General features: G+C 38.1%; 2 protein-coding genes across 2 annotated transcripts in view; one reads left to right on the plus strand and one right to left on the minus strand.

The window, feature by feature from the left end:
- Nucleotides 1-15,334, minus strand: part of LOC145498382 (uncharacterized) — a 397,197-nt gene that overhangs the window by 294,067 nt on the left and 87,796 nt on the right. The gene's annotated exons all lie outside the window — the stretch shown is intronic.
- LOC145498454 (uncharacterized) lies at nt 130-13,980 on the plus strand. Its single transcript, XM_081478386.1, has 9 exons — nt 130-430; nt 1,939-2,115; nt 5,103-5,403; nt 5,597-5,604; nt 5,837-6,145; nt 7,654-7,914; nt 9,200-9,478; nt 11,552-11,806; nt 13,814-13,980. The coding sequence occupies exons 1-9, from the start codon at nt 130-132 to the stop codon at nt 13,978-13,980; spliced, it is 2,058 nt and encodes a 685-aa protein (XP_081334512.1).

Below are 15,334 nucleotides of genomic sequence, written 5' to 3' on the forward strand. Positions count from 1 at the left end.
AGAAAAGGGCCTTTGAACGATCAATCAATAACGTACAATATAGTTAATTAAATCCTCTCCTATATTGTACATATATTTGATTATCCAGGTATTTGCAAAAGGACGTTTTCGACAGTGTCAGGAACCATTATGTCTCCAAATCATCCTGACAAATATCCAAACAGTGTGATGTGTGAGTGGATCATTGATCTGGGCCCAGGATATGACATTACTCTGACTTTCCATAAGTTTAATTTGGAAAAGAAAGATGACTGTTCGTGGGACTGGCTGACGGTACAGGCGGGAAAAACTTCAGATGCACCGGAATTAGTCAAGGTGTGTGGTGATGTACTCCCTCCTGATATAGCCACCAGCGGACCAATGAGGATCTACTTCCAGACAGACAATGACAACGAGTTTGAAGGGTTCCAAATGACGTGGATGGCATATGGTAGGGGCCGCTCGACGTGATTATTGCGTATTGTAATTATATCTTCGAATTTCTTGGCCGTTGGTCGTTCAAATTTGGCATTTGCGGATTTAGTTTGATAAATTTAAAAAAGGAAGAATAGTTATTTACATCAGCTGCAGGAGATATGGAATCGAGAAACTGTGATGGTAGGCTCGGAACTTAAATCAAAAGAAATTATTCGATCTGCCATATTTGCGGATCACCAAGGTCCGGCTCTAAATCGGCCATCTCGAAATTAACACCGGAATTTTTGGTCGAATGGAAAGCACCCAGCTTGTGAGCCAAACCGAAATTTTCGGACATTTTTTACCGTAAATTACCGTTGTATTTGATTTTCCTTCAAGGATTTCCAAAATTTTCAGTTAAATGGTTCACTTTTCCGAAATTCAAAAATTTCCGGATTTTCTGGAAACTTTCCCAGGAAATTTCCGTATCATTTGTCTCCGTTTCCAAATTTCCGGAACTTTTGGTTCAATGGAAAGCGCCCCATTTCAGCCTTTTTTTAATCAAGATAGGCTAAATTAGGGTCGGTTGAGTGATTAACCAAAATGCGCGCATGTACAAGACTAATTGCTTGCGAGTAGTCATTACGACGACCATGTGCTGCAACTCTGCGAAATAAGAAGAATGATTTCTTATTCAAAATAAACATCTGTTTAAAATGCTCGTTTGCAGCGTGATTCCTATTTCAATTACAATAACAGATCTTTGAGACTTAAAGACCATTTTGCAGGAGGTTAGACCCACCAGTAACGTTTTCTGGATCAATTTTGGGGAGAATGATCGCGGCGTCAAAGGTCAAAATGTAGTCTTCGAGACGCTCTCAATTTTTCTTGTTTTTTGGTTTTATCTAAACTTGGGATAAAAACCTAGATTAAGGGTCACTTTTAACCAGAAAAATAGTTTTGACAGGTAAATCTATGAGCCAATAAATTTATGGCCCGCCAAATTGACTTACATTATGACAGCAAACAACATCGTCGAAACGTATAATTTTGAAAATTTGCTAAAAATTCCAGTTTAAATTACATGCAGATCTGACAACGCTAAATAACTGCTAAAAGATGATATTTTTGTAACATGGGTTAGCTTTTCCAGCCACGTGAATTATTTTGGCCTGATGGCGTGCGTAAAAAGTGTAATTTTAGGGTCGATTTTGCTTTTTTCGTGGCAAAATACATAAGGTGGTCTCGACAAGAAGATAAAAATCCAAGCAACCTCAAAGTTACAGTTTTGAAATAAGGTAGTAAAAACCTTCTTCCTGACAAAGTTTGAGAAAATCGAATTTTTCTATCCTGCATAGGTATAGGTGACCGTTAGACGAAGGCAATCTTATCAAAGATTAGCGATGTTGAGTTGCGAAGAGAAAAAATTCAGAATAGGAAAGGTAAAGGAAGAAAATATAAAATCAGTTACTGGATCTTCTATAAATTTAATGACTAACTTGACATTGGAAAAGGTCGTTGATTACAACATCTTTCGTTTATAAGTTAAGGGTGGCTGGAGCAACTGGAGCAAATGGAGTCCATGCACGAAGAATATCAGTGGAATACAAACTAGGACACGAGAATGCCTAAATCCAGGGCCATCGACTGATAGAAAACAATGTGTTGGACCCAGCGCGGTTGTAAGAGAGTGTAGCGATAAGTCAAGCTGTCAAGGAGGTACGTGGACACAATTCTCCGTAAGAAAAAAGATGGCGACTGGTACATTTACCCATAATTCTTAGCCCACGCATACTTTAACAATGCTCATAAAAACGTACAGAAAAGTTCTAAAATCTTCAAACCTAGCATAAACAATGTCGTTAGCACAGAGACAAATATCGCAAAAATATGGCTTTCCTGGTTTTTTTATGGGCTGTGTAAGGTTCGCATGGTATTGCGGTAAAATGTACAGCCGCCATCTTTTTTCCTACGGCGGCAGATTATTAACTGATTGTATTGTGGATGTAACGTGGTGGTTCGTGATTTAGCTCTTACTAACCGAGCTTAGTCGGTCTGTATGGGAGAATCTTGACCGAGGCCGTGAGTACAGACCGAACGCAGTGAGGTCTGAACACACGACCGAGGTCAAGATTCTCCCATACAGACCGACTAAGCTCGATTGATAAGATGCTTATTATATGGCAAACAAGAACAGTTTAATTCGTTTAATGTGACTGGTTTGTACTAACTGACATTTTGCTTGCTAACGGCGATGAGCTGAATTTAATTCTGCGAAAGTTTGCTCGTCATCTTTACTTTTGTTTTGTTGTTGTTGTTGTTGTTTTTTTTTTCTCTTCAGGCTTTTTGGCACTTCTATGAATAAATATTGTTAGATGAAAATAGCCAATGATTTTGCATTTTAATTTGCAACTTTTTCACTGCAAAACGTTACCGATCTAGATGCCGGCCTAGATGGGAAAATCAGACCGCTTTCAATATCGATTTGAGCCAATCAAATTCGTGAATTTGAATTTGGCGTGAAGTGTCCGTGAAGATGATTTAGTTAAAGTTTTGAACGACTGGTAGATTTATACTAAAACAATTAGATTATTCGCTCTCGATTTCTATGCGTGATAGTTGACAAAGCTGTGGAAACACTCGCCCGCGGCTCGTGTTCCTACAGCATTTCTCGTTCTCCAAAACTATCACTCTTGTTTCTATTAAACAATTACATTGTGAGCTCGAGATTTCTATCGCGAGATAGTTGACTCGGGCTGCGCCCTCGTCAACTATCACGCATAGAAATCGAGAGCGAATAATCTAAATGTTTTAGTATAAATCTACTGGTCGCTCAAAACTTTCATCTAAGTCCTCTTCACAGACACTTCAAAAACACAAAGAAGCGGCCCCCAGCGTACACTGCTACGCTACTCACTATCTATCACAGAATAGAACGTGAGTAGCGTAGCCAATCAGAGGACGGCATTCGTGATAGAACGCTAATAGATTTATACCAAAACTCGATAGAAACATGGTTCATGTTATCTATTTCTATAAATAATGACTTCCACTACATGCGTACCGTAGTGTAGGCTTTTTGACTGTATCGTCCGTGTGTACAGTTCGGTACGTTCTTTCTTCCCTCATTTTGATGCCTATTTTTGTAGCAATTTCACATCCCTATGTCTGGATTAACTCTTCTCGAACAGTAATTGCACGGTTTAACCCTTAAACGTAGATGGAGAATACATATCGTAAATTGTTTATTTTACAATAACTGCCTAATTTCTCGCGCGCTGATTGGCTATTTTTTATTATCAATAAGCGCACGGACGGATAAAATTTTAATTTATGTAAGCTTTCAAGTTCAACTCTCAGCTGTCAAACTGTCAACTTTTTAACCAATGAGATTTTATGGACTTTTTTAAGTAGCCAATCAAAAAGCGAGAAAAGCTATTGACGATGTTCGCGTCATTTTGAATAAAATTCACTTATCTTTGTTTGCGGCAAGTTTACGGCGTCTTTTCCCCTCATTTATTCCCGGCATTTGACCATTTTGGGGTCTTGTTATTGTAAACAAACAAATTGACGTCAGTTTTTTGTGCGTCTGTCCTCTTATTGATGATAAATTTCGTCATAACATTGTCAAAGTTTACTGCGGAACCACTCGCCTGGGGCTCGTGGTTCCATGTTATGACACAATTTATCATCAATAAGAGGACAGACGCATAAAAAACTGACGTCAATTTGTTAATTTCATGCTCTAATACCCCCTCCCCTTTCCCCGTTGATATCTGACTTCAAAGTGAAAACACAATACTAACCACTAGCTATTTGTTTAAGCGATTTTTTTTTTCGCTTATTATGTTTGCAATCATTCCAGCTAAGTTTTACTCTAGCTTTACGATGTGTCAGAGTCAAGTGACCATTGGATGTAAAATGTTAGTTACGTAGAGTCAGAAATTAAATCCAAGGAAATCATTTGAGAATCCGCAAAAGTTGTATTATTATTATTATTATTATTATTATTATTATTATTTTAAGTCCTTAAAGTCTTGCCGATTTTAACTTATGGTGCCGAGTTCAATCTGTGAGCCTAGGGCAGTCATAAGTCTGCTGGATTACTTGATGGATAGAGTCCTTTATGTGAGCAGTTCCGAGGAGGACGGTCTCTTATTATTATTATCATTATTATTATTATTATTATTACTATTATTATTATTATTATTATTATTATTATTATTATTATTCGTTTGTAAGTTAGTATTTTCCTGACATATATATTGTCCTAAGAATTTTTACAGTTGTAATTTTTTATAAGCCACTAATAAACATTATTATTATTGTTAAAAAAAATTATTGTTATTATTATTTTTATTTTTATTAACGCCACAGCCTCGATATAATCTTCGTATAGAGGACCTTTTACATCAAATGAGTTTGGATTTACACATTGCGCTTTCAAAATAAAAACACTGTAATATCTGTTTGACTAATCATATAACTGTATTATTAAGGCTTCGTAACAGCACGAAGTAAGATATGACTTTGATGAACCACACGATGTTTTTTAAGTTCATTATTTAATGAAGACAATACATCTTTCGGATGAGACATCATCCATCGTCAGTTGTACAGTGAGAAATAAAATAAAAATATGCAATAAATACTAGAACAAAGTGAGATATTAACAAGAATAATTAATTTTTTTTTTTTCCCATCAGATTTTCCACTGCGCTTTCAAACAGGACAGATACCATCCCTTGGCACTATGGAAATCTATAACAATAACACTTGGAATAAACTTTGCACATCAAGTTGGGACAAAGACGAAAGAATTTTGACCTGCAAGGCAATGGGTAACACCGAAAACGATGTTTTTGATATTGACGCATGGTACAATGACAGCAACGCCTTGAATGTGACTATCGGCCATAATTGTACATCATTAACTAATTGCCTGAACAAGAGCAACGGCGAATTACAATTATGCAAAGGTATTATGATATCAATACTACAAGATGTGTAGTCGATGTTTCTTCAGTAACCCCCATCCTTTTACTTCTCTTTGGTATTAAGCCGATCCCTATTAAAGTATGTTGTAGGTAATAGACGAATGTATTCGATATCTCGCATATGACGCACGAAACAAAAGGACCTTACCAGACAACCATAACGATGTTAACGACGGTTGCATAAAAGTTTCTCTTTCTCATAGAGGGAAACGTAACTGAATCTTCCCTGCATTAGAACAACAAAAATAATCACAACAAAAATAATCACAATAAAAAGCAGTCTGTAGACTGACAAGGACGCACGAATAGATAAAAGCTCAAACTGCATTAAGCTTTTACAGAAATTATACCACGCACATACGGACTCTGTTATGGAATAGTTAGAACATGCTTTGGGCTTTCTTTTGTAAAGTTTAATAAAATATGCTTTGTGATTTCATAAGTTCCAGTGCGTTTAAATGGTGCCAGCTTAAACTACAGTGGAAGAGTAGAAGTATTTTACCGCGGGAGGTGGGGAAAGATCTGCAGTAATAAATTTGATATTAAGGATGCACAAGTCATTTGCCGTCAACTTGGCTTTAAAGAAGCCCTAGCTGAATTCACTGGGTCAGCTGTTGAGAATAGCAAACTTCCATTTCTAATGTCTGAGGTGAGCTGCACTGGACAGGAATCTGAACTTGCATTCTGTGTGCGTACTGATGGAGAAGTAGACTGCCAAGGTGACATAGGTGCTCAGGCATTGTGTGAACCGTGTAAGTATTAATCTAATGTGTGTGAATATAGGTAACATTTAACCACACAGATGATTTTCCTGATTGCCTAGAGAAACGAGGCTAAAGACGACACGAGTCACAGCAAATCTCAATGAAAAGAACACAACAAATCTCAAATAGACCATTTTACAGTTGTCTGCTCAGTGACCTGGCCTTTGAATGGCAGCGAGGCTGGAGGTGACCTTGTTTTGACCTAACTGTTTTTGTTGTGTAAATCAAGTTGTTCTTATGCTAACTAGTTGGTATTTACATGAGAAAAAAAGAGAAGTCTGTAACAAAGCAAAGTTATCTCCAGCCTCGCTTGCAGTCATAAGCCAGGTAACTAAGCACATAACTGTAAAATGGCCTATTTGTTAAGGGTAACAAGAACGGCGAACGGTGGAGATAACGCTGCTGATGAAGATGACATTGATGAACTTTTGGAGGCAGCGTGGCCGAGTGGTTTAGGGCGCTGGATTTGAAATCTGGAGGTCCCTGGTTCAAATCCTCCACCCTACTGCTATCTGGATTTGTTCTCGGTAGTCCCGAGTTCAACTCCTCGATCGCGTTGTGTAAATAGCCAACCAGCCTCCCATCAGTTGGGATTCTTAATAGTTTATGTCCTATTTGCAATATTTGGTTATTTATTTACAGTGTCCCCAATTAGCACAACAGTGCTAAATACATTCGACACAGACCGGACGTACCTGGAAATCGGATCTTAGTCGATTTTCCAAAAATCAACACAAATTTCTTATGTAGACTTACGTAATATGCTAAACGTTCAGCTTCTTTAATTGTTTTCCACTCAAGTTCAGCCCCATAAGGGTCCCGTGAGGTTAATTTTCAGCCACATTTTGAGCACTTTTCAACAACTCCCTCACAGGGTAAGAAATAATGTCAAGCAAAACAAAATTAAAGTTATTGATGTAAAGCCCTGTGATTAAGCTTTTGTAGGTGGAGATATTGGCTCGCAAGAATTCTTCTGCTCTCGGTACTGGTAATCGGAATGTAGTCTTCTTATAAAGAAATCGGGAGTAATCGAAGAAGACCCATTATTTTTAAAGCCCACATATTTTATTACAAAATTTTAGCATATCTGAAAAGTTTAACCCTTAATTTAGTAATCTCAAGAACAAAATTACTAGGCATGAAGCTTTTTGAATTCGTGGAAACTTCCTCAAAGATACCATCCAGCCCACTTATGGCAAAAGTCCCAAGAAGGTGTCTAGAAAAACGTCCCATCGATTTTCATTTTAAAGATAATTCCTATTTTAAGTTCTCAAATAGAAGTCTAAATACTGTTCATCATTGAAGTGCATGAGTTTAATTTAATTTATATTTAAAATTTGAATTAATTTTTCTAGTCCAGCTAGCATTTACCAATTTTAACGGGAGTTTAACGCCCTTGAATTTTCTCAGTAATTGATATTTTAAAAAGGATTAAAACTTAAAACCTTCGTCAACTGAGAGTTCCTCGGGTCTGAGTCAAATCTTTTCTGTTAAAGTGGGAGACAGAGAAGTTTTACCCAACGAAAGAACAATTGTGGATATTGGTAACAAAGAAAACTTTCGCTGTACGTTACAAAATGAGAATTTGGTCCGGTGGTATGACAGCAAAGGCCAGGAACTCAAATCTTCAGCTGGAGGAAGGATCAAGGCGTTTAGAAATGGTACATTTATCATAGAAAGCGTTCAGCTATCTGACGGTGGAACATATCAATGCAAAGGATTAAAATACACTCAGTACTACACCATTTATGTTGACGGTAGGTAAAATAAATTGTTTTAATATGAAAAAGTCCAGGATCCCCTCTAAATTTTAATAATTTAGGGCAGCCCGACGGTCTGTAACACTTTTTTGTCACGCTTTTTGACATCAGATAGGTTTTTTCTCATGTAGCACCATAAACAAAGGACTCTAAGGAAATGCCATTATTGTCAGAATAAAAGCGATCGAGATATCATCTGATATGTAAAGAGCCTCGGACACTCGAAGATTAGAGAGAGTACAGGAGCGAGGACTGCGTGCTGTTTTTAGAGATAAGTTGTCTAACTGCCAGCCGCTCCCGGCAGCCGCTGTTAGAGAAAGCCAATCTACCAACATTGCATAATAGGAGACTACAAGACATATGTATTTTAATGTATAAGGTTAAACAATTTGTGACCGTGGACTATTTGTAACATATTTCATACTAATAGCCACACTTGTAGTTTACAGCAGAGAGATTTTCATTTACCTAGATTTAACACTGTTACGTATGGAAAACATTCAATTCGATATCTATAGGCCCAAGACTATGGAGCAAACTAACAAATAAAGAAAGATCGACGATAAATCTCAAGCAGTTTAAGACCCACGTACGGAGGCTAGATCTAGGCAACATCCTAGATGGATGTAGTAGCTGCCATCTTTGTAACTCATAAATTTAATTTTTCTCATAGGACATTTCTGCATATTATTTTTACAAAGTTCTAGTAAGGTATCCCCTATTAGCAGTGGGGATTCTCCACTACTATGATTATGACTATGAATTATGATTATGATTATGAAGATGATGATGATGATGATGATGATGATGATGACGATTATTATGATTGATTATATGAAAGATAATATATTTGAACCGCGGAGGAAGAAGTAAAGATATGAAAAATCAGCGCAGCGCAAACTTTCAGGCTTTATTTTCACAGCTCTTTAAGTGGTGTATGTAACTGTGATGATTATTCATGTCTTTACATATCAGCATATCTTTACTAACTTATTTTGCATCAAATAACTATAATATGGAAATTAAACCTGGAAAAAGAGTTAGTTGGTTTTCCCCGTTAAGTAAGCCTTAGGGTTCTGAAGTGTTTTGTTGGCGAGTTCCACGAAAATCGTGAACAAACGAGAAAAAATATTTCTGGACTTGAATGCTCACGAATAACAAACAACATTAGACCAGATAACATCCCTTGCATTAAATAGATCTTGAAGCATGTATGTAACGTTAGACATTTAGCGAAAAAACAAAACGAACTAATGTTAGGTGTATTTATTTCTCTTAACAGCAAGTTTTACCAACAAGGATCCCCGTCAAACCCTTTTTGTTGGCAAGTCTGGCATCCTTAACTGTAGTGCTGAGGGAAATCCAGCTCCTCGGTTCACGTGGATAAGGACAGATGGAAAAACACTGGATAAAAACAGATTCAAGCAACTATCTAACGGGAATATACATGTCATTCAAGTCCAGCAAATTGACGAAGGAGAATACATTTGTACCATAGAGCAGAGTAAAGGAACCAAGCAGATGACCACCAAACGTCAAAGCATCGACGTTACTCTTATAGGTAGGACATGCTAACTCCAGTTGTTCCGTCTAAGCATGCAAACGACATTAAAGGAAACTATGAAAGAGTCATGGATACATTGCTTACAAAATAAAGAAGGTCTCCTGCGATCGGCTGCTATATGCTTGACCGGGTTTTGAAGATAAGAAGGTCATGAAAAAAGTCAATATAACTCTGTCCTTGAAGCACAATATATCTAGGATTTTGTTTGTACAATTTTAACGTTTTTCCAACTCCGAGAACTAAGATAATTAATAAAATTCATCTTAACACCTGTACCTTGACCCCGGGGGGGGGGGGGGGGGGACTCCGATATGAAATGGACGGGGATGCTCGTCGTCTCGCTTAGGGGTGTAAATTTCGGATTTTGGTCTCGCTTAGGGTGTTCTGGGCAAAATTTTATTATTTTTAGCCGTCAAGGTCTCGTTTAGGGTTGCACGCGAAGAAATAACAAAAAAGAAAGAATTTTGATTCTTTATATTTACTCGGTTCGTATAAACAATAAAGTACACTGTAACAAAATGTCTTTGTCTATTGTTTTACAAGAGTGTAATACGAAACTCGGCGGCTTACACAGAACGGTTATTTGATCACTGCTAAAAATATCCACATGCTTTGCTTGCTATACGATTCTTCTACAGCTTTTTCCCTTCATATATGGAATACAATGTATGGTGTATATATTGTTCAAGGATATTCTGCAGTTACAGTTCTTTTTAACAATTTTTACATTTTAAAGTTTGCTGTTCCACCAAATGATCGAATATGATGCGCTGAAGACTTATGACAACACTTTTATAAACTACTTGTAGGCAAAAGTATTCGATGATAAGGTCTTTGCCATCATTAAAAGTCATTGTACTTTTTATTTGTCTGTATTCTAAACTGGTCTCTTTTAGGGGTCTGTATAAGCTTCGGCCACGCCCAGATTGGTCTCTTTTAGGGGTTAAATTCAAAATTTCCGACGAGCATCCCCGTCCATTTTATATGGGAGTCCCCCCCCCCCCCCGGGACCTTGACCTCCGGATTTTTGCTTTACCATAGATAATTTTGTCTATATCTAGTTTTCTAACTGCTTTTCTTATTGTTGACCACAAGAAAGTTTTGGTTAGATATATTATGGACTTATAGGTTGTCCTACTTATGTTTCCAATTGTTTTGTTTATGTTTGATTCATAATTTTGTTGATATAGTGCTAGCCCGAGAGTGCTAGTAGGTTCGCTCATAGTTTCGCTCATAAGATTCACTCACAAATTCAAGGCTCGCTATCGAACCAGCTGGAACTTATAAACTCTCTGTGAGCTCAGAGGATTGGCGAGCCAATGTCTTAGGAAGTTCAAAGACTCTTCGCAGTCAATATCTACGCACAAAGTTCAACTTTTAGTCTTTCAAACAGCTACTGCAACGAATATCAATCGAAGAAAAGCCGAAGCATTATTGAATGTATTACGTTGCGGCATTACTTCGTAAATTCGGTACGTCGGAAAATCGATATTGGTCGTTGACACATCAATTTGCTTACATCTGAGTGAGTAACAAATTTCCATATTCTGGCCCGAGCGATAGTCGTTTCTACGCTTTGCGTATCCACGACTTAAAAAAACAATCAAATCTCGAGGAGCAGGTCGGAAACCTCCCGGATTGATATCGATTTTGCGTTGATTTTGCTTTTGTTGAAGGTTGTGCGGACTCTTAAAAAGGATTTGGGAAAAGTGTTCCTTGTAATTGGAGCAAATATGCTGATATCGCAGTTTTTATTTTGTTATTGCTAAACTAAACATTTTTGATATTTTCTCGGCGATTGAGCGTTGTTTGTTTGTTTGTTTGTTTGTTTGTTTGTTTGTTTATTGGTAATAAGTTGGACGTCAGGTAGAGACTTCAATGAGAAGACGTCCACAAACGTCCTTAGATACGAACTATGATTGACAGCCATCTGTGGTTCCGTCGATGTAGTATGGCATATTTCTGGTAGATATTTGATAACTCTTTAAGGTAATAATTTGAAGTAGTGAAAACATTGAAAGTTCCATCCCAACATGCTTGAAAGACATTTCTTATTATCTTTGTTTTCAGTTCGCCCACAAGTCAAATTGTTTGGGCCAGCCCAAACTCTACTAGAGGGTGACACGCTCAATCTGACCTGCGTCATCATATCAGTTTTACCCAAACCACAGGTGTCCTGGTATAAAGATGAAGCACTATTAGTAGACGAGAAGGGCACGGATTTGATCGTGGCAGAAGTATCAGATAACGATGAGGGATTATACAAGTGTGAGGCACGAGATACTGGTGGTGTTGCCTCTGGCGTCGTAAATGTTTCTATTGATGGTAAGGCCATAGAAGAAATATTTTCCCTTTTTGCCTCAGCACATTTATGTCGGGACTCAAAAAAAGGAGTCTTTCTTGTAAATAATTTGTTTTGTCTTTTCGTAGTACTGGGCAAGCGTTGTTCCTCGGCGTTACATGGTCTCAAGAATATATTTATCTTACTCAATGCTGTTGACACCAGCCATTTAATCATTTATGTTTGCAGTTGCGTTTACCCAAGAATAATCCCCATTAGACCTTATTCCCAAAGTGATCCCTCCTTGAGGGTTATTTTTTAGATTACTTTCGTTGGCGGAAATCCCTGAGGGGTCTGGAAATAGCAATTCTATTCTATTTCGCTTCGCTCACCCCAATAGAAAATATTTCTATTATAAGTAAAGGAGACAAGCAATATGACAAATAGAGGAGAGAGCCGCCAGCAATAATCGAGTTTATTCACAAGATATCTGAGACACGCTGAATATACGTTTCAAGCCAGAGAATGCAGTATAAAAAATGTCACACGCTATTTTAAACAGCGTTATTTACAATAAGGAAAAAACAACCTCGAATAAACTGGTCGGCGTCAAGTCATGTGATATTTACAAGGAGTGCGGCGTCAAGTCATGTGATATTTACAAGGGCTGGTGTATAAAGGTCTAATTATCCCAATGAGAACTAATATAAAGCAGCCTAATTAAACACATGAAAGAAATACATATCTTGTGATTACCATGTCTACAAATACCTTGAAAGTAGCTTGGATGGGATTACTTTAAGGACAAGCCCTCCCCCGCTCCCCTCTCCATCACAGAAGGAAAAAAATCAGGCAGGGCAAGCAAGACAAACCCATCCCCCCCACCCCCACCCCCACCACCCCCACCACCCCCACCACCTCCACCACCCCCACCACCACCACCACCACCACCACCACCACCACCACCACCACCACTTCCCTTAGCCCAAGGTCTGGATCCGCCACTTACCTTTCATCTTCTCTTGGTTTATCCAAATACTAACATTTTGTTAACTTTAACTGATCCGAAAACTGAGAACAAGGAAGGCAATTTGAACTTTTAGGTGCCGGCATGTTGAAGTGCTATTTTTACAGCACTGTTGTGTTGAATAAAACTCAGCAAGTTTCACTGTCAGGAATAAAAACGCACATCAAGTTATTCTATTTTTTTGTCACGGTGAAGAAAGTATTATCTCAAGCAAAACGTCTTATTTTTTTTTAAAACACTGGCAAACACACACTTTCTAATAAGCCTTTTGTTGCAAAAGTTAGTCACGTGACCGACAATTTCTAAACTTTAATAACAGATAAAAGAACTGGATAGAGCACGTTTTAAAAATAGCCAGAAGACCAACTTTCGAACCAATGCCGTGTAAGGTTGAGAGTTGAGTTACTGACGATTTTGAAAATTGCATGAATTAGAAGGTTTTGCATGAAAGCGAGGAAGCTTTGCCCTCCAGAAACCTTTTCCGTAAAGGAAGCTGCTGGCATATAAACATTGGAGATAGAAGAAGGGGTGAAATAATATTTGGAATAATGGAAAATTCTAGGCTCTTAAACCGAAAGGTAAGATTTCATGGCAGCTTGAAAACGTGTAAAAATTATAAACCACTGGAGTGTGACTGGAGGGCAAAGCGACTTCTTCCCATACAATATATAATTATATATAATTAATATAATAATATAATATAATATATAAAAATATATAATACATATATAATACATATATAATTTCTAATGTCTATAAAAATTCCCTCTTAAAGAATATCAACCTCAAAATTTGCCTGTAAGCTTATTTGTAAATGTTCTTTCCATTTCTAATAACATTATGCATTGCCAATGACTAAATCAGTGTGTTCTTGAAAAGCACGTCACGTGGCCAACTACTGGAAAAAGACTATTCGGGGTAAATTTCCTCTCGTTGCTACCACATGATTCGTATCACTAACTAAAAGGACAAAAACAATTTTCATCAGTAATTAAATGTATGAAAATTCACTTCTTTTTTTAAGTTATTCTACCTGAACTGAATCTTTTGTTCAGTAATCAATCTGTTCCATTAAACTCTACATGTGCAATCAAATGTTATGCGAAGGAAGATTCTCCACCAAAGGTCAACTGGAGTAAAGATGGATTGGACGCGTTTAATTTCTATATCGGTGCTTTCAACGAAGAATAAGCAGAACCTTAATCGAAATGAGTGAAGAAGAGCTAGACGAAAGTCTCCGCCGGTTTTATGCAGAGGCTCGGACCAAAACAGGCGAAGGATACAGCGAGTTGTCCCTTCTCGGCTTCCGTAACTCGGTTGAAAGATACTTCAACAGCAACAACCGGTTGCTTTAGTTAACGCGTAATCCAGCTTTCAGCCGTAGCAACAAAATTTTTGAGAGTAAATTAAAAGCCTTGAGACGAGAGGGAAAAGAGAACGTCCAGCATAAGCCAGTAATTAAATCTGCAGATCTCATCAAGATTAACAATAGTCCTTTCATGAGTCCACACACTCCTGACGGACTTCTTCGCAAAGTTTGGTTTTACGTAACCCTTTACTGGTGTCGCCGTGGTTGTGAAGGCCAACGTTCACTTCGCCGCCAGAGCTTTAAAAGGACGCTGATGAAAACGATTTCATCATAATGTCCCATGATGAAGTAACAAAGAACCACCAGGGTGGATTCTGCGAGAAGTCCAGCGAGGAAAGGCAAACTCGCCTGTACAGCATTGGCCACGATGGCGATGCATATTCACTTATTCACTTGTACATAACCAAGCTGAATCCGAAGCAAGAAGCTTTCTTCCAAAAGCCCAGGTCGGATGCCAAATTTCAGTTTTCTGATGCAGTGTGGTATGAAAACAAGCCACTCGGTGTCAACCGCATTTCAAAGATCTATGGAGAAATTTCGCTTGGGGCCAACTTATCAAAGACGTACACAAATCACTTTATACGAGCAACTGCTATTACGCTGTGGTCGGATTCGTGCATTCCGGCTCGTCACATAATGAGTATTTCGAGCCATGTTAACGAGTAAAGTTTGGCTAGCTACAATCGACGACCATCTACAAGCCAGCACAAGAATTGCTCCGATATTCTGTCGACAGCCCTAGAGAACGGTCGAGCTCCAGTTTCACGTGCCACCACTCAACTAGCTGCTGGGCCTTACACTGCCTCGACGACTTCGGTCTCTCTCTGATGCCTTCAAATTCATCCCTCGGTAGAATTTACAGTTCATGCCACATCGGACAAGCCCAAGTGTTCAGGTTGCCACAAAACGGATCAGTCTTTTCGAATCAGTAAACGCGTTTTCGCAGTTTGATTTTGATTCAACTTTATCAGTGCCAAGTGACAGTTCTCATTTATGCAAGCCTTCAAGTTCAACTTTCAGCTGTCAAACTGTCAACTTTTTAACCAAAGAGATTTTATGGACTTTTTTAAGTAGCCAATCAAAAGGGAAGAAAAGCTATTGACAAAGTTCGCGTCATTTTGAATAAAATTCACTTGACTTTGTTTACGGCAAGTTTACGGCGTCTTTTCCCCTCAT

Source organism: Orbicella franksi, chromosome 9 (assembly GCF_964199315.1).
Source record: "Orbicella franksi chromosome 9, jaOrbFran1.1, whole genome shotgun sequence".
Lineage (NCBI taxonomy): Eukaryota > Metazoa > Cnidaria > Anthozoa > Scleractinia > Merulinidae > Orbicella > Orbicella franksi.